The sequence below is a fragment of the Ammospiza nelsoni genome, chromosome 1 (genome assembly GCF_027579445.1).
Source record: "Ammospiza nelsoni isolate bAmmNel1 chromosome 1, bAmmNel1.pri, whole genome shotgun sequence".
Classification (NCBI taxonomy): Eukaryota; Metazoa; Chordata; class Aves; order Passeriformes; family Passerellidae; genus Ammospiza; species Ammospiza nelsoni.
In genome coordinates this window covers 87,048,813-87,069,435 of record NC_080633.1, presented here as the reverse complement: position 1 = coordinate 87,069,435, position 20,623 = coordinate 87,048,813, and the positions used below count along the sequence as shown (strand labels likewise).

The 20,623-nt window shown below is 38.9% G+C and overlaps 1 protein-coding gene across 4 annotated transcripts in view; it reads right to left on the bottom strand.

The window, feature by feature from the left end:
• FHOD3 (formin homology 2 domain containing 3) overlaps positions 1-20,623 on the bottom strand; it is a 376,449-nt gene that overhangs the window by 192,443 nt on the left and 163,383 nt on the right. For all 4 annotated transcript variants that reach the window (XM_059470757.1, XM_059470747.1, XM_059470732.1 and 1 more), the window contains exon 4: positions 11,916-11,983. In XM_059470757.1, the coding sequence (XP_059326740.1) occupies positions 11,916-11,983 (68 nt within the window). The remainder of the gene's footprint in view (positions 1-11,915; positions 11,984-20,623) is intronic.

The window sequence follows — 20,623 nt, the reverse complement described above, 5'->3', positions numbered from 1 at the left end:
AAGAACATTGGAAAAACAGGAAAAAGTAGGAATAACTGTGGTCTGTGGCAGATTCTGACTTTTATTAATAGATCTAAAATGCCTGTTTGGGAAAAATAAATGACATTTGGATGAACCAAAAAAAAAAAGTCCATATAGCAGAGAAGTTAACATTAGTTCAGTCTTAGAGTCTTCCAGACTGAACCCAAAAAGTAAAAAAATTTTTTAATTGCATTTAGCAATTAAGGGCTGCTGACATTCAGTGAAAGATCAACACTGAAACCCACTGTAATTTTAGGATGTTTTCCCATAATCTTAAATAATGAATACATATTAGTGCATCACCTGGGGAAAACTTAGAAATTAGCATTTGATTGTCAAAATAAATCGAGGAAAAAAATCTGCATTTACGTTGATGGTATTTATTTATTTGTCTACTTAGTTATTTAATTATTTATTTTTAAATATGGACATTTTCAATGCAAATTTTGAGGTACGTCTTCTGGAATTTTTTCAAAGCAATCAAGTCATAGAGTCACCCTAAACTGAAAGGAGATATATTGCAGGGCAACAGCAGAGGAAATAGAGGGGATGAGGAACTCCAACTAGACTGCTTTTGGAAAGCACTGAATAAACAAATCAAACCTGAATTTAAAAAAAGGCTTTTAAGATACTTCTCCTTTCCCAAATAAAAGGGAAAAAGAAGGTGTAATGAAGTAGAGTACAAACACATCATGCCTTAGACATAAATCTCAGCTCAGTACATTATCTATCCCATCATGTATATACGATGAGAGGAAAGAAGCAAACATCTGGAATGTGCAGTGAAAGATGAAAGGCATGCAAGCCCATGCGTTCTACATTGAAAGGAGAATGTTTACATCAATTTTGGTCTAGGATAATCTTTTCAGACCCATTAACTCACTGACTTGCCAAGTTAGGTGACCTCAAGAGTAAAGGCTACTCTCTAGCAGTGGTTAAGAGGTTCAGGTTACCAGGAAGAGAGTATTCATTGTTCACAATATATGGCATGAGCGTGACAATAATACCTACAAGTACATGCCACACGTGTGTGATAGCAGCTAGAAGGAGGCAGGGAAATGTTGCCATTTGCTATGGAAATGGACTCCTCTGCTAATATTGCAAAGATTTATGAGCCCTTAATCAGCAGGCATTAAGGCACTGATGAGAAAAGCAGCAAAACAGGCAAAGCTGTCTAAGCTTACTGCTAAGCTCCTGCAACCATAAAGATTGTGTACTGACACAAAGGCTGGCTACTTAAAAGTCTTTATGAAAAGGTGCCATTGGCCTCATCAGATAAATATATTTTGCTCATTTATTCACCAACTTCAATTAGATCATGTCTTCCTTTTTTAGGCTTCTCAAAGAAGATAATGTATGTTTGTGCAAGAGAAGTCTATTTTCATCCAAAGTATAACAGAAAAGACACCAAATATACTCAAAATTGTGACTTTAAAACTTGCTTGTGTGGTTGACAAAATGTACAAGCTACACTTTTTCATCTCCATAACTCAGCCTAGCAACTAAAAAGTCCCCACAAACCTTGTGATCAAGCAGTCTGTACCATGGGCTCCTGTGCTCCACTGGCAGAAGCAGCAGGGGACATGGCCTTCCTTCCCATGCATTTGTACCATTTGATATATTTTATAATGCAGTTTTGCAGGGTCTTACCTGAAGATGTTTTTCTAAGGAATGGCATTTTGCAAGAACATGTTTTATCTGGTGTGTAGCTTCCATGTGCAAAGATAAAATGTTTATGTACTGTTTAAGATAAATTTTTCTGAAGCCTGCTATTTCTGTGGGCCATATGGTTGAAAGCTTTTACCCAAAGCATCATTATTTTTATGCCACAAGAAAGTTGCTTCATTTCCTAATAAGAATTGAGGTTTTGGAACATAGTTTCTCGAGGGGATTTTTTTTTTTTGAATCTAACAAGCGCTGTTGAAAGCTTCATTCCAAGTATTTGGGGAAACTGGATTAGTAAGAAAAATTCACACTTGGATATGCACATATGTATTTCTTTCTTACGTGGCTAACAGCTGTGCAGAATACTGTCTTTCCAAGGAATCATAAAACAAAACAATTTGCTTGTCTATAAGATTTTCACCAAGAAGAATTTCATTTTTATGTTTTGAGTTTCTCCCTCCCTTTAATAAGCCAACCCATTGTTTCTGTGTGCTTAAGCATTCCCATATTTAATTCTATCTTGTACAATTCTCTCCTGTTTTTGTTACAGAATTAAAGACTGAACATTTTATAATGTTCATTTCTTTAAATAAGGAAAACCATGAGTTTCCCATGGTTTCCAGGTTCCCCAGTCTGTGCTGTCCACATGACACGTTATTGAGAGAGCCAGCAATCACATTCCGTACTAACCAAACCTTCCAAAATGCAGAAGTTGCTGCAATTCAGCCTAAAAGTGAGAGCAGCACAGGCAGACAGAGTACCAGTCACAGACAAGAGAATCTCCTCTCTAAGCCTTGCCTGTGGGTTTACAAGAGGGGATTGCATTCAAACCAGCTCCAGTGGCTGATGCATTTCACTGTCTGCTAGAGGACGAGCTTCCCTCTCGGCTCTGTCACTCTGCAACATCCCTATTAAGAGAGATTTAAACTCTGGTTATCAGGTCAGCTCTGGTTTTGTCTGTAGACCAAATCTTGTAGCTTCACAAAGATATACTGCATTCACATTCCAACACTATGATAATTCACCTAGGCAAAAGGTAAGATGAATATTGCCAATTCACTGGGCATCATGCATAGGAGAAGAAATATATATCGACTTAAAGAGGAGGAGCAACCTCCTCTGCTGCCTGAAATTTTTTGGGACAAGATGCTGCCAGTATATCAATACAGAATCCTAGGAGCAGAAAGGGCACAGCTCATGCAGATACTACCTGGCCTGGCTCCTGAAGTAAATATCCCTACTTTCCATGAGGGAGAGCTTGTGAAATTTTGATTCATTCCTATGTTCATCTCTGAAGCAGTATCATAGCAGAGTGCACTGTCCCTAGTCCACATTATTATGTCAGAACAAGGTCTCCTTGGAAAGCTCTCTTCCTCAGATTCCCCTGCCAAGAGTTCACATTGCACAGCAAGGAAACAGAACTGAAACAGAAACCCCAAATGATTAAGCTCAACATGAAAATAAAAAATAACAAGGAAAATGACATTGATCAATAAAATGTCAGAGCATTTTAGCCCTCTGAAAAACATAAAAGATGGCTGCACTCTTTGGAAGTTAAAGCACATTTTTTCAAGTAGCCCCCACCTCCCCCTCTCTTTTTTATTTTTAATCTCCTGCAAAGTCAAGATAGGATCACAAAGTTCAGCTGGTTTTAGGAGGATTAAGGTTTAGGGATTAAGCTTCATTCATTTGGGGATGTAAATTAGCGGCAGAGGGACAGCAGCTGACTGGTGAGGAAAGGGAGGAAGGAGGAGGCAGGTCAAAGAGCAAACCATGCACGACTGCAGGCTTTCGCTGGCATAAATCTCAAATGACAATGTATCTGGCACTCCACCACAAGAAAGTAAAATAAAGGAATATTGCACAATATACTTCAAAATCTTTCTCTGTTACTACATAAAGGCAGAATGATAAAATCCAGATTTCTATTAGCAACAGCATCAACAATGAGTAGGTATTTGTTCTCCCCTTCCTATACTTAATAGTACAAGGAGAATAGAAACAGATTTTTTGTCCTAAGCATTCCTCTGGATCAGGAAGATCTTCACATATTTAAAAAAAAATCCCCCCCCCAAAAAAATCCCAAACCAGTGCCATACTTTGCTCCTAATTTGACTGTCCTGGGCAGCAGTAGCCATGTGGCAGCACAGATCAGAACACACTTCCATGACCTGAGAGCCTTCATATCCACAGGCTCCCTGTACAATTTCAAAGGCTCATATGATTCCCCATCCCAGCAGCAATGGAAAACTAACACACAATTCCTCTCAGCCACCCTTTCGGGTGCCTACCTCTGAAACCTCAGTGACTACATTAGAAATATATCACAACTAAGCCTCCACAATAACGTTTTTAACTATTGCTACCTGCCTTCAGTATGCATCACATCTGCTGAAGTTACCAGCAAGATAATTACTCCCACTGACAAGACTAAAATGATGTAGTAATAAAAGTTATTTCGTGCTCTATTAGAAACAGAAATCCCAAAGTGTTTCCATGGTCCAGCTTTTTTATTGGCTAAACGACAGGTTGCATTTTGCAGATCAAGATTGGCTTGCAATGTTTGCCATTAGAAAAACTCACTCTGGCTTGAAACTGAGTAAACATAGTCAGGAAGTGATTAAAGGAGCACAGATTGCCAAGATATAATTTATAGTTGCTTTCCCACACTTCAAACTATAGTTCTGTCCTTTGGACTCCAAAATTATTGATATAATTAAAATGCTAGATTGCCAATCCAGAAGTGCCTGATATTATCTAATTCAGTTTTCACTGTTTATTTCAGTCCATTTTAAAAGCCAAGTCATCTATTGCAAACAAATCTAGAAAGAAATCATTCCAAAAGCATACACACACGCACATATACACACACATCCATACAATAGCTATACACATCCATCCATAAACTGAAGTCCTACGAGTCTCTCAAGACTGTGTTCCCATTTCAACCTCAATTATTTACGAAGCTACAAAACAATTCTACGTATGGACTAGATGAGCCAATGGTTGAGTAGGCAAGTCTTGTACTAAATATGAAACCTCAGCTCTATTTTGTGTTAGGACATTACTCCTAGAAGATGAACCAAACACTGAGAGTCCTCTGCTGTGACAAAGAGTCCATTTCTCTCAGACATGTATTTCCACTCCATGATACTTGGTAACCCAGAAACTAACCTAGATAGGTGCTTGGCAGGTTCACTTTCTGTCTTTTTTTCTGTCGAATTCCCACCAGCACACCTAGAAAAACAGCTCCTTGAGAACAAGATTGCCCTGGACTAGGATGTCCCAAAACTGCTCATCTGCCAGAAATAAATGAGGTAAAAACATTTAAGTGGTAAAGGATCAAGCAACTCTTTTGAATCTCCATGGAAGCTCCTTCCCCTTGCTCCACTTGTTGATTGCAAATCACTTCACCCACTTTACAGACCTCACCAGCTTTGCCAAGCTTCCATTCCTCTTCCCTCCAAACTTTTCCCTACACTCCTCCATGCTGTGGCTCCACTCCTCATTTTCTTCTGTTCATCAGCCTTTACACCTTCCCAACTAAGGACATCTGTGGATGATTTCATGGACATCTGTGTAGAAGCGTGGCCATAACATGACACAAAGACATCAGTATTTTTACATTGTTCCCTTTTTTCCTATTCTTTTATCTATTTACATGGAGCAACATTTTACAACAGCATGGATGGAAATTACCATCCCCCCCTACTTTCAGTGAGGCAATATACTTAGCCAGCATGCAATGGCTTCTGGTGATGATAACAATGAAAATTTATCCCCAGTTCTATTGTTGGAAGGAAGGGATGCCATCCAGAGGGACCCTGACAGGATTGAGAGGTAGGCCAATGCAAACCTTATGGAGTTCAACAAAGTGACCTGGGTAATGGCAATTGCAGACACATTTACAGGTGGAGCAGAGAAGCAATTGATAGCAGCCTTGTGGAGAAAACTTGGAGGAAAAATGTAGGGGATACTTGGGTTGATGAAAAACTCAACATGAGCCTGCCATGTGCACTGGCAGCCCAGAAAGCCAAAAGTATCCTGGGCTGCATCCAAAGCAGCGTGGCCAGTAGGGTGTGGGAGAGGATTCCACCCCTCTGCTCTGCTCTGGTGAGACCCCACCTGGAGTGCTGTGCACAGTTCTGGTGTCCCCAACATAAGAAGAACATGGAACTGTTGGAGCAAGTCTAGAGGAGGGCCATGAAGTGGATTAGAGGACTGGAGCACTGTTCCTACAAAACCAGGCCAAGAGAGTTGGGGCTGGTCAGCCTGGAGAAGAGAAGGTTCCATGGAGACCTCATAGCAACCTCCCAAGACCTGAAGAGAGCCTACAGGGAAGTCAGAAAGGGATTCTTCATCAGGAACTGTAGTGATAGGACAAGGAGTAATGGGTACAAACTGAAAGAGGCAAAATTTAGGTTAGACCAAGAGAAAATCAGCCTAAAGTCTTTTATGTCTTCATTTTTCTGATAGATAACAAGTCAGTAAAACACACATATTGGCACCTAACATGGAGGGAAGGAAATAGAGATTTGCACAACTAAGACAAAAATAAAGATTTCTTCAGCGGATGTAATTGAAAACCCTAAAAATTTACTGTTGTCTTAGGTTAATTAAAGACAGAATTTAGAGAGGAAAGGGTCCTTAGCCTGCACAAAAAAGTTGCTCCCATGTCACTTATATTCTTTAAGTTTGCTTTCTTCAATAACCAAGATTGAATTATTGTGATTCTGCCTCATCTTCACCACTACCTTCTTCAAAAAAGTCTTATTTCTCCTTTACTCTGAACATTTCCTCTTCTGTGACTTTAACTTCACTACTTTTACATAACCTGCCTGATTTCTGCAACAGATGAGGGTAGGAAAGCCACCTTACTGTGATGATATAATGTTTACTTCTAGTGCTCCTGCTGAACTTAACTTTGTACCTGGGATGAATGCCATGCTCACCTGAGAAAAGTCCAGAGCTATCATGAGGTTCTACTACTGCAAATGTTGGGCTGCCTTTTTGGGTTGTGCAGAACAATAAACTGAGAGGGAACTGAACTGTGCTACAATTCTTAAAACAGGCTGAAAGGAACAACACAGAAAAGAAATTCTGCTCCTACTTAACATGTTGAACAATTTGTAAGTACCTTTCTGCTTTCAATATTTCATTTCATTCAGTTAATAAGGCCCAGATAATTAGAAGATCTTTTATCCCCACATAAATTTTCTTTCCCCTGTGAGTGCAAGAAGCAAGCAAGCAAAAAAAAAGTCACACCTTAGTCTCATATTGAGCTATTCAATTATTAGGCACAAAATCTTTGGTTGCCTCCCCCCTATAATGGCATTTAGTGGGAAATGAACAAAAAAAAGCTCTGCTGTACCTATCTCTGTTTACCACAGTCTATCTCCCTATATACACTCAACCACCAGATAAAAATAGCAGTGAAACTAAAGACATTTTACGCCACTGATTTGATGGGGACAGAATTTCTTTTTCTTTCACCTTTTGTAGAAAGCAGATATATCAACACACTGTGTGTTTGATCTCTCAGTTAACAGCAGAAATAAAAATTCCTAGAAAAGTTACCTAGAGCAGACCCTACCAGGAATATTTCTCATGGCAGATAAGCAACAGCTCAAGCAACATCTAGGCATTGTATTATATACCTGAGGAAGCTAAAGTAGACAGGGGCATCTTACTAAACAACATTTCCTGTTACAATTCAAACACTCACAGTGATTAGAGAAGGAATACTGGTGGGTGCCCAAGTTTTAGGCTATCTTTATGGTGAAAGCAGTTCACAATTTTTACTCTCATTAAGTACTGTTTAGATCTTGGCCTGTAACATTGTCTAGACATGAAGAAGGCACTCTACTTGCTAATGAAATGGAGAAACTCATTTAGACATTTAATGTGTCATATCTATTTTATTTATAATCTCTAAACAGTAATGAGACATCTCCTTTGTAAAATAGGATTAAACAGATCTGTAAACTACTACATAGAACTCTGGTGAATTTGATTTGTGAAGGAAATGAAGGTTTCTCTTTTTCATGACTTAAACAAGAACCCTTCCAAGAGGCTCTTAAAGGGGAGAGGTGGCAGGCAGCCTCCTCACAAGTGATGACAGCAGCCCCTAAATCAAGTGTCACACAGCTTCAAACCCTAAGGAGTCATCAGTCATGCTTGCAGGAGGGGAAGGAGTAGCCTCCTTCCTTGAGATCAATGAGGCAAACACAGAAGACTCCTTCTGCACTCCTAAGGATGATTGATGACTCCTTAGCAGCTGAAGTGTGTGACATTTGATTTCACTCACTGATAAGACTGTGTCTTCCAAACACCTTCTAGTTAATGTTTCCAAGGCCCCCACATAGCTGTTCTTTGTGACATTTTTTAACACAAAGCTCAATTGTTCAATGATTAATGAATTTCTCAACAACAGATGAAAATTTTATAAGAGAATTTTGTAACTGTGTCCCTTGATAGTCTGATCACAACACAAAACAGGAATCTAGGCTCCTTAAGGAAAATGATGGGAGATCTCCTGCCCCTGCCCCTGTCAAATGACACTTGCAGACAAAACAATCCTAAAAGAAACCTATCTTTTTTTTCCTGAAGAATTTAAAATATACACTTGAGGTCTGCTTATCAGAAAACCTAATGCATTTATTGATATTGATTAAAAGTATTTTCCAAAATTTTAATAAGCAGATTTCCACAAGGTTATCAGTTTCCACAGATTTGAAATGTGCTTTACGGCTTTCTTATTTTTCTCACAGCATCATATTCTTATTCAGTTATTTCCTATTTTGAAATGATGCAATCAGTGTGATTTGAAACTATGCTTTGTAAATCCAAGGTACAGTTGCTTATAGGTTTTAAAGTATGCCAGCTTTATATTGCATCCTGTTGTATCACAGGCCATGTTACATAAACTTTTTAGTATCACTTAAATCTCACAGCACTATTTATATTCATTTTTGTGGTTTTGCCCATTTTTTTTTGCTTTTAAGAGTGATATTGAATTGAATGCTTTAAGCAGATGTATTTTTAACTCTCATGAAATGAATAACATTTTTTGATCCTGATTTTCTAAGTTTTGGCTGGATTCTCCTCAATGCCTTTGGAAGTTTTAGCACTTTGCACAAAAATCATGAGGTTTTGATAAATACAAGTCTGTCAGAAAATCCATTCAAAAAGAGAGAAACTGTACTGATTGTCAATCCTATCTTACTCTGTAAGTTTATTTGTCAAAAAACATACTGGTAAATAGAGGAGGAAAACTGCAGTAAAACCCAGAAAAAGATGATGACTGTGGCTCTCCCACCCCTTCAGAATGAATGACTGGAACAGAATGGCAGCACTGTCAAAGAAAAACGCTCCACATAACTTTCATCACTTTGCCAAAACCAGCCCACCAGAAGAAATCAAAGAGAAATTCCAAGTGTGGACTTGCCAAATGAATCTTTCATCTAAATTTTGAAACAAAGACATTGCTCTTGCCAAACATTGCTAAGCTTTGCCGAGGCCTCACGTGTGCTAAGCTTTGCCGAGGCCTCACGTGAAAAATCAAGAACTCTGACTATTTGGAATTCAAATTCAATGTAAAACTTGGGCTTACTCCCAATTAATGCAAATGAGACACTGCACACTACTTGAAGGTCTTTAAATTAAAAATGATCCTGATGTAGAACCATGCCAAATTAAGTCAGCAATGATGAAATTATAAAAAAATGGTGTTATGAACTGTCCTGGCACTTAAAGACATGATGAAGTCTGCATAACACTTGGAAACCTTGTTATTATGAAAACACTCTTTTTAAGTCAACATCTTATTTCTAAAATGTTACACTCTCAAGGAATTTAAAATGCTCTCTTTTAATGGCATACAAAATTAAAAAATATATTTACGTTGAACAACACACATTAAAAAACTATTACCATAATGACAAATTTCTAATGCTGACATACTTTCATGTCACACACACACACAAAAAAAGACATTTTGGATAAAAATATTCCATTTATAATATAACCTTATTATAATTAATTTTTTTTTTTTCAGTAAAAAACTGGAACAGCTTTTCTATCTAAAACTGACACACAATTACTTTACATTTTCTCTCATGGTTCATTACGAGATAAACTAAAATCACACTCAAAGGATGCCCTTAGCAATGCTGTTGTTAAGGACAGCAAAGCTGGCGGGTAAACCTGGGTTGGCTGGGGCTTGTTTTCCAATTGAAAGTGTACTGCCTCAAATACAATATTCTATGAATACTATCCAGCCCAAGGAACATTTTTCACGTTCCCCCTAAGAGGACCTGTATTTTAAGATTATATGTATTTTAACCTGTATTGTAAGATTTTTTAAGGGTACATTTCCTCAACAATTAGCCACAGTTCCAGCAGAAAGAACTTCTTTATGTGATAACTGATAATTCCCAAATTCCTTTCCCTACCACTTTCATTAGAAAACAAGAAAATTAAATTCTTCAAGGAAAATTATGTCCTGAAACAGCCCGACAGGTTTCACTTAAAACTCAATTCATACACAGATATGGGTTTGTCCATTGCTTTTCCCTTCTCTCTGGTTATTCTCCAACCCAGTCAACCCCTTAAATTACCAGGATAAATATTTAAACAGCATTTTTATTAGAACAACTGATCAGCTTTTAGAGAGAGATCTTACTGGTGTGTTCTCTGAAAGCACTGAGCACTTGTGCTCAGAAATATCTACTAGACTTCAAATAACCTATAGGGAAGAGGGCATTTGTGAATACCCAAACTGGGAGAATTCATGATGGCAGGGCATGGATGATGGGAGGGAATTAATGATGGGAGGTGAAGGATGGGTGGAAAGAGAGGCTTAGCTTCTCATTGCTAAATATGTGCAAGTGCCCAGATTACCTGTGTAACACATAAATGCAGAGAAATACAAACATTTCCCAGAAACAGCCAAGGTGCACAGAAAGAGAACAAACCAGAGAAGACTCTTGGAAACCTGCCTGATTTCCTGTGAGCACACAGGCCACATGCTTGGCAACCTCACAGGGATACCCAACTTGCATCCCTGTGAGTCTCAAGCACTCGTCTCCCTCTGGGAATGAGGGACTGTTTCTTGAAGAAATAGCGATTTTCCCAATCCGCACTCATGAGATGACCAGACTGTTTTGAACTGGAACCCCTTTCTTTGTCCAAAAATTGCAAAAATCAGGGACATTTTCTGATCCAGCACACATCTTCAACTACGCCAAGATTTAACATTAAATGGTCCACTCTTCACCACTCACTCCTATTGTTTAGAAAATTTTAATTCTGGCATTCCCTAAATTCTAAATTTGAAACCTATAAAAAGGATTATGCATTTAGAAAAATTGCAATTCTGTAGTCTTGCACATTTCTTAAATGTTTTTATTCTTATTAGAATAAATGTCTAGTTAAAACAAAGCAAAAATGTTAAACTAAATGTTAAACTAACTTTCTACCTATCTATTATAGCTAAAAAAAAGAATTATAGGTTTTCATCCTCCATTTGGATCCATTAGTAAAGAAGAGTTCCTCTTATTGTTCTCACTTATATTTACTGAAAATGGGATGTCTCAAATTAATTCCATTTTAGAATTGCATTGAGAGCATGCTCACACAGATGGGGGTTTTTTTCCACTTTTCCTGACCTTTCCTATCCAAAAGTTTCCTCGCATCCTGCAGTTTACCCAAGTCGTTCTCCTTATCCAGTGAAACCAATCTGAAATCCAAGATTTTAATTCAAGCAAATGAAGTGGTACCACACCACTTGTCTATCACATTGTCTACTTCCCCACAGGACCCAAAATCCTCCAGATTTCAGATTTCTTCTATTATGAACATTCACATTCAAATCTATGCCTTTCCTTAAAATGATCAGTCACTACCATATCTTCCTCAGCTCTATGAAACATCTTTTTGCCTTATCAGTAAATCTTTTCCTCTAAACTGAGTCTAAATTCAAACACATTTAGAGATCTCTCAGTGCATTTTGGTTCCTCATCAGAACTGTTGCACGTCTCCCACAAGTATTTTAAATTTTTGATATGGCTGGTTCTGATAAACCCAGAATTGGCCTATTCCAAATTACAAATGAAGTCTTAAAAGTCTCTTTTGACAGAAACTGTAAGTTATTCTCTAAATTAAATTTTAAAAAATGAAAAAAAAAATTCATGTTCAAATCACAGAATAGACAGCTATTATTTGCTCACCTGAAATATCTGCTTCAAGGAAAAAAGTGCCCGTCTCAGCTCCCGTCCACTGGAATTGTAAAGTTTTTCTGAGAAAACAAAATAAGACAACAGAAAAAACTTCAGCATAAACAAAACTGACAACACAACAAGAATGTAGTACAGTTTTTGAAAGAATCATACACCCACTTCCCATTAGGCACACTTCTCTTAAAAAAATTAGTTTTTTAAAATATAGATACAGGACTTATTAATTAAATGTGCATATAAAGCAGGATTTAGTTGTCTATAACTTAAGATGACATCTTCCAGGTAAATTCACAATAGCTTCAACAAGATCCATGAGAAGCAATTGTCTCTGGAGTTTTTGAAAATGCTGAGAAATAGTGTTCTTTCTGCATTAGGTAAATTTAGGGTTTACTGAAAGTACCAGATTAATCTCAAAAGACTTGTCTGAGACCACTCTTTGTCTTTGTTATCAAAGCTAGAGCCACTGAATCCCATCCTTGACTGCCTTCCCTCTAGACATTCTTTTCTCATGTTCTCATCTTTCTATTGTTAAATCCTTTCTCCAATAGCAATGAACGTTAATACCAGAAATAGTCGGACAGTCTGTTCTTAGCATAATTCAAAACAGTGTTTTATTCTCCTGAAAACTGATCTTGACCTTTTTCTAAATGAACCAGAAGCCTTCTTTTCATCATCCAATACTGAAATGTATTACTTCATTTATTCCCCTACTAGTGCATTCTCACAGAAATAATTTAAAGACAAAAGCAACTCTGCTATCCTTCTGAACCCTGCTACAATGTTTGTGCCTTTGGAAGAACTCTTGGACTGTGCCTCTCAAGTCTGTTGTTGCAAATTTGTGACTGTGCAGGGATGAAGCAGAAGGTGAGCTCTTCAAACCTTCCTGGTCTACTATGCTTGGTGTATTTGATGGAAAGAGACTTTATACAACACATCTAGAGTCCTAAATTTAATTTTATTACACTACTGTAATCCAAGAGCAATGACAAAGGAAAATCAAATCTTCATGGTCACCTCAGATGACACACTAGCCTCATCCACAAATCATCATGAAAGCAGCCTCTCTGCAATTGACAGAGTAGTGGCCTGTAGTGGCCAGAAGGACTTGAGATCAAAGCTGGAATGCCCATGGAATGATAATAATCTTATGAGAAAATTAAATATCAAATCCCAACATTTTATATCTTACTTTCTCTTGTCTATTTCTCTTTCAATTACTACTTTACACTACAAAACCAAATTCAATTTTATTTCCCTCTGTCAGGAAGTTCCAAAAAAGAGACTAGCACTTGAGGATTCAATGCATTTATAAGTCAGTGATCATTTTTACTTCAATCAAGGACGGTGGGGTCTAATTTTAGAAAAAAACCATTTCTTATTCCAACAGTCATCTTCAACCAAAGGGAAAATACGAAGCAAAATGTCAGCAGAACTAACACTATTTTTTTTAAACTTTGAAAGTAATTTTGTTCATCCCTAATTGCCTCTGATTTCAAAGGCAGAATGTACAGAACTGGCAAAACTATTGTTTTTATAAGTTGTCTCCTTTCTTGCACTTTTATAGATTCTTGACGAAACATTGGAGAAACAGATTTCACTTCAAGCTATAAACTTAGAGGCACACTTTAATTACTCTCACTTAAAAACGCACTGGCATGTGGGACCACATTTCTTGGCAGGATAAAGAGTAATTTTGTCAGGAAAGCCTAAAGAATAATAAAGATCTTCTAAGACCCGGTCTGTCAACTTTACATGCCACATTACACAAAATATTTCTTTTTGAAAGTTACCTCCATCTGGCATTTGTTATTACTAATTTCCCTCTATTCATAATTCACCAGCATCATTATGAGCAGAATGTCTCCAAACAAGGCAGTGCATTATCATCTTAATTAAGAGAGGCACCACTTCTTAAAGTCCTGGCAACTTTGTACATAAATATCAATGTCCTAACAAATGCCATCTGTTGGTCTTGGTCTTGAACAGAAATCATCATCCCAGCCTGGCGTGAAGTCCTAACAAACCATTGTTATGATACCATAACACTGGTTGTTTCATTGGTGCGTGAAGATTTTTGGTACATTTCAGAGGAACAATGCTGAACATTTTTTCTCCTTGGTGTTTTCACAGAGCATAACCTCATCCTTGGCAGTCAGCACAAACAATGCTCTCCCTGCTCGTCTGCAGCAAGGAGGACAGAAGTTACTGACTGCAGCTCAAAAAGGGCTCTGTGGATAGAGCTAAGAATCAACAACTACTCTAAGTATCAAGTTTGGCAACAGTTGTGGCATGTGTCACAAATGTTTGAGGTGGGTTACAGATCCATCTGAGGAGTGACAGTCCAGGTAAGTCATCTCACTTCTGACACCTTCTACCAGAGACAATGTACACTCGCAGGTACCTCCTCCCGCAGAGCTGATCTTGTTCACCCAGCTCAAAGATACAAGTGCACAGCATCTTCACCTGTTACTCTTACACATTGGCAACACAGTCTCTGCATAAGTCTTGACACCCATGTCTTACAGTGTTGGTAGCCACTAGAAACATTCAATGGCCATAACCCAAGGAGGAAAGTGAGGTGACCATGCTACATCAGAAGATGCTTTGGTTTAGAAAACCTCAGCCCAGGATGAACCTCACCCAGGGCAGGAAAACCTGCATAAGCCAAGGTAATCCACGGACCCTTAAAAAAGTTTGTACTTTTATTGTGTGCGCTGTTTTTCATGTTGCAGCTCGGGGACACTTGCTAAGATGTTCTCAAGGCCTTAGAGAATTCCTACTTGTTAACAGTAACTTTGGCACTCCAGGGACCTCAGACTCATCTTGAAATCTCCAGACTGCTAGTGAGGCTACAAAAATGCATCAGCAGAAACTGAAAGCAGAAATCAGTTCTGAGCTCTTTTCCTATGGCAGAAAAACGAAATTTAAGAAAAAAAAAAAAAGAGAGTGAGAGGAAAAGCCACAATTGCTTACACTGTTTTCACACTGCAGACGATTCAGAAACTACATAGCAAATGCTTTTTAATGCTTGTTTGACATATGCAGTTTAAAGTGTTGCCCTATGAAGCAGACTGAGAAATAACTTTCCACGTTACAGTACAGAGGTGACTAATTCCCACAGTACTTCCCTGGAAGAGCTGTCTGTAACTGAATCAAATTATGCCTACAGCTTTGAAACAGGAGTCTAGCCAGCCACCATCACCAAACCCAGAAAATTCTGAGGTTCTTCATGGACAGCCCAAAAGATTCACAAGTTTACTGCTTTGTTATAAGGTGTCTGATAAGCTTGAATGTGTACACCATGACTGCTTTACACCAGAAAACAAACCTCTGTATTTCAAGCAGGAACATGTGCTGCTACACCTCTGCCTGAAACTTCTCTGGTCCTTTGGTAAAACACACTTTCTCTCCTTCCCCAGGCCAGGTGCAGGCTGGAGACATTCTACATTCATACACTTCAAGGTAAGATAAAACAGGTCAGTGAGTTTGTAGGTCAGGGAATTTGTGATACCTGACACTGTTAATGATGGTGGCTTTGACAGCCATGTCCTGCTGATAAGTGACACTATTGCAGCCACTTTTACTACCTTTCTTCAAGAAATAAAGAGCTGCATCTGTGGCTGTGAAATAATTGCATATACACAGACGACAGAAAATTCTCCTTGTGGCTCCCTCTGACGTTACCTAACACTAGAGGGCACTGCTTATTTCCTTATTCTATGAAAGAAAAGGCACTCTGCCCCTCCATGGGCTTCCCACTGATAGAGCAGCACTGTTTGGTATGCAGAGTTGATACTCCATTTACTGGGAAACCCTGTTTTTAATCTTTAGACTGTAAGATATCCCAATAAATTGAAAAGCATCAACTCTGCCAATCTCAAACATTCAAAATCAGAGTCAACTCTTTTGAAACTGATAGAAAACCAGGTACTGGTATGGGCCTGAGTTTTATTTACTGCAAGAACAAAGAGTCACATCTCCTAAATTATCCTTCACATCATAGCAGGGAGGTGTATATCCTTGGAAGACAGAGAGATTTCCTTAGCTCAGCACTTGTTTCTAGAGGCAGAGAATCACAGACAACCAGTCTTGTGGTAGACCAGACATGTGGGACAGGTAGCAACCTGCAAGGGGCTATTTTGGTTGCTGTTGCAACAGCAGAACTTTGGTTAAGAGAAGCCATTATGCTCTAAAATAAAAATATTGCTTGTTACTCTGTATTTTTTGCTTGTGTTTACTTTTGTGAAAAATAATTCAGGCTAAGTGAAAAGGGATTCCTATAGGTAAATTTGGTACAAATGTAGCAGTGGAGGGAAGGCAGATTGGTTTGAAATCAAGATCTTTTCAGAAAGGAAGAGAAGTCTTTGAAGATATTTTATCAGACAACTTGCAGCTTTCAAATGGATTTTGTATTTTCAAAGATAATTGTCAGAGGCTCAAATTTCATTGGTTTTCACCTCTTTTGATTACGTGGGAAAAGGGACTTTTAAAAGAAAACAATAATTTGTCCTTATATTCTTAAATAAAGTATTGACTTTTCTTCTGCCTTCTTTGAGGGGAAAAAAAGAGTGTTTTCAATCCACAGTAATAAAAGAAAAAGTGGAACTGGCTGAACATTGCTTGGTTCAGTCCCATGTGTTACACCTGACCTCTGACCGACAGGGTACCATCCTCCTCCCTTCCTCTTCCATCACACCCATTGAATTAGTCCCTGGGATATAGTAATTTATACAGCATCAGCCTTTGAGCTGTTGGCAAAGGCTTGTGAACATCTGGCTGAGCACAAATGGGAGTTGCTCTGCTTCACTTGGTGCTGCCTGAATGACCTCCATGTCTCCCATCCATGCCTCTTTTCTTTAAACTATAATTTCAAGATGAAGCTCCTTTCCTTACAAAAACATAAAAGGGAGATTAACTCCACATTTGATTACATTAGCAGGATACCTGGTGCAGATCCACTTAAATGACATTTGAAACATTTCCTGCCATTCATTTTTACCTGGCATTGGACAGAAGTAGCAACATTCTTCCAGTAGCCACTTGCAAATTAGGCAGTACTTCGTTTTCTAAAAAATTTCTAAATTTTTTAGAAAATAAAAGATTTAATTCATCTCTCTGCAGCAAGGAGTAAAATATTATTTTAAATGCTCACTAGGACAAAGTGTTAATAAAACTAAAAGGCTTTCAAAATTTAAATGAACTGTCTACCTTTCCAGCAGCACTGATGGGGAAAAAAAAACTTAAAAGAACAAAATAAATGTTTATAATGGTAAGAAATTTTGGCATTCATTCTTTCTGTGAATGCCCATGGCACACTTTTAAATTTATTACTGAACTATTCCAATTTTAAATGCATGTTATTTTATCTGAATGAATGTATACAATTTTAGAACTAAAAATTTGAGCAATACAGTCATGCAAATGGGTCCACTCCTGTGAACAGGCATCAGGAACCAGCCAGGCAGACTTCACTCAAGCAGGCTCATGGGTACATACGGTGCTGCAGATCTATAAAACAACTGTATATAAAACTAATTAGCGTAGTGTGCCAGTCTTTCACTTTATGTCAAACAAATTAAAGCAGTTCTCTAAGAAAAGACCTGGTCCTGTGCCAAGAATAGGCTCTTAGTTTAGCTTTTGTCCACGAAAGTTAGTCATAAATGTGTTGGCCAGACAAGGCACTCTCCTTTTCTTCCCAGGCCCCCTAGAAAATGCACGAAGAAGGGATTCATTCACAGGCATATTGCCCACTATTACATTAACACAATTGCTGCTTCTGCTGAGATTACTTTGCTTTGCATATTACAAATTTCCTTTTTTTCTCTCTGAATTCAATCTTATTTTGTCTGGATAAATGCATTAATTAGTAGAACATGTCACATGTGAACTCAAGCTACATATTCTCCCACTTATCCAGGGATAAATAGTTAGCACTTAGTGGAGGAAAGGAGCTTTCTCACAATAAAGGACCTTGGGCAAAGCAAGTGGCCGTGTACGAATTTCGAAGAGCCGAGCCCACATCACTGTCAGCACCGACTGCTTTGGAGGAATGTGCAGGCTGCCTCCAAGGAATGCCGCCCCAGCTCCCCGGCAGGGAAAAACCCTCCCTACTCTCCTTTTCATTCAGACACACAGCAGCTGCTTAGCTAATTATCCGGGACAGTGGGTCCCCTCAGCGAGCAGGGTCCTTTGCCCCCACTGGGAGAGGGGGATCCTTTGTCGGGAAAGGATCCTATTACAGCTGCATATGAGAAGAGCTCAGCTTCAAGCCTGCATCCTTATTCCCTTTACAGAGAAAGGACCTGCAGGTGGGGAGTGGGAGGAGGGAAAGACAAAATAGTCTTGGACACCCTTTCCTATCCCATACCCTAAAGCCATGTTGGCAAAGGCTCAAAGTAAAGAGTGCTAAGAGCCACCTGCAAACCCCAGGGAGTCTGTGGGTTTGGACTGACAAGCAGGGAGAACTCCAGGGCAGGATCTCCCCTGGGAATGAAAAATACCCAATTTGGCCAGCACTTCAGAGCAATTGTATACACTGACGCATGGGATTTTATGCCTCTTTGAAAGTAGGAGTCTGCTCTCCTGACACTGCAAAAAGCACCCAGCTGAAAGAGTCCCTGGATTTCCACAGGGACAGTACACACGGCAAAACTCCTACTCTGGGAAGATGGGTGGAGCTAATATTTTTTGAATATTTTTCTGAAATGCCAAATGTCTTAACTTCTGTCAAAAGGGAATTAAAATAAGACTGTCAGCACACGAATGACTATACATTTAAATCTACTGAAAAAAGTATCTGCTCCTGCAGGTGTAAGTGTCCCTCCTCACTTCTTGCTCCTGTGTTTCTAAGAGATATGAAATGAGACTTAATCAATTGTGGGAAATAAGCAATGTATAAGAAAAGTCCAGAGGATTATGAGGACCCTGAGATGAGGAATCAGAGATATGCAACAACAGGTCCTTTACATTCCGAACATGTAATTCCTGAATGTCCTGGTGACTCCCCTACCTTTGGTTCTAGGTGTTAGTCAGTGATGGAGGCATAAACTACAGTAATATCTAAATCATTCCACAGGATTTAAAAGAAGGAGGTTTTTATGCAGATATCTGGTAGAAGGGACTTTCCAGTTTTTATTGTACTCCACTGTCATGGTTCAACCCCAGCTGGTAGCCAAGCCCCAGGCAGATACTCACTCTCCCACGAGTGGGATGAGGGAGAGAATGGGAAGTGTAACTGAGAAAGCCTGTGGGTGAGATAAAGATAGTTTAATAGTAAAGAAAAAGCCACCCACACAAGCAAAGCCAAACAAAGAATTCATTCACCACTTCTGATGGGCAGGCAGGTGTTCAGGCATCTCCAGGAAAGCAGGGCTCCATCATGCCTAACAGTGACTTACAAACACCTTCATCCCCAATGTTCCCCCCTTCCTCCTTCTTTCCCCAGCTTTATATGCTGAGCATGATGCCGTGTGACATGGAATGTTCTGGTATGCTGAGGTCAGTTCTTGTGCATCCCCTGCCCCCTCACCGATGGGGTGGTACAAGAAGCAGAAAAGGCCTTGACTCCATGTAAGTGCTGCTCAGCAGTAACAAACACATCCGTGGATTACCAACAGCGTCTTCAGCAGAAATCCAAAACAGTCTAAAAGCCTCTCCCAAACTAGGTACTATGAAGAAAATTACCTCAGCCAAAACCACCCTGGTAGTATAAAAGGACTATAGTGATCTCAACCATTTCTACCAAACTTCTTCATATTCTGTGTGCTTTCAAGCAAACTACATGTTATGGATAAACCATTAGCCAGAGCTTCCTCTTTACAGAGATCTAAATTACCTTGCTTTTACTTCTATAGACCCATCCACATGGAACTAGGAAGAACATTTGTTGTGCTATCTGCACATATTATGGCAAACAAATGCCAATGATTTACACTAAAGGGAGATGTTAAAATGCATGAAGTGTTTATATAGTTAAGTGCAAAAGGAAACTTGAGTCTCCATCTGCTGGATCCAGGCATTTAAAGCTGTGGAAGATGGGGCTCTCTGTGTATCCTGCACTGCATTATGCTAGAGATCCTAAAAACTGATGGTGTCAAAACTTCCTCTTACTGTTTCCATTTCTAAATTAGCATATTAAGGCCCTGCTTGCTCATAAGCAAAAGAAAGGACATATAAGGCAATGTGGGCTGAGATCAGGGTGAAGCTGCCTGACAAAAAGGGCTTGTACTTTTCTTCTTAGTTTTATATGTCTCTGCTCGCTACTGTTTTCCCAGTTCTCTACTGCAGAAACCTGTGTTAGTTATCTTTGACTGCTGCTGTGGAAAAAAGGACATAAGCAGTATGAAAGCCCAACAGCAGGAGTGCACAAGAGTGTGAAGTAAAATCAGAGTGGGACATTAAAACTCAGTGTCAACAAGGAATTACTTCACTAAACAAAAAGCAACAGCAATGATCCCAAGAAACTTGAATTGTTTGCAAATTTCCATGATTAATACCCTCAGGGTTTAAAAATTAGTTGTAGCTGGAGAGATAAAGAAAATGCATGGAGTGTTCATTGCCAAAAGACCTTTTTTAGAACTGGCTTTCAGGGTCTGGCTGGGAAAAATATTGCAGGGCAGTGCCACAAAAAGTTTTCCAGCCCTCTATGAGCCAAAAACTGTGACTGGAACAGCAAGTCATCTCTGAATACACTTCCCATC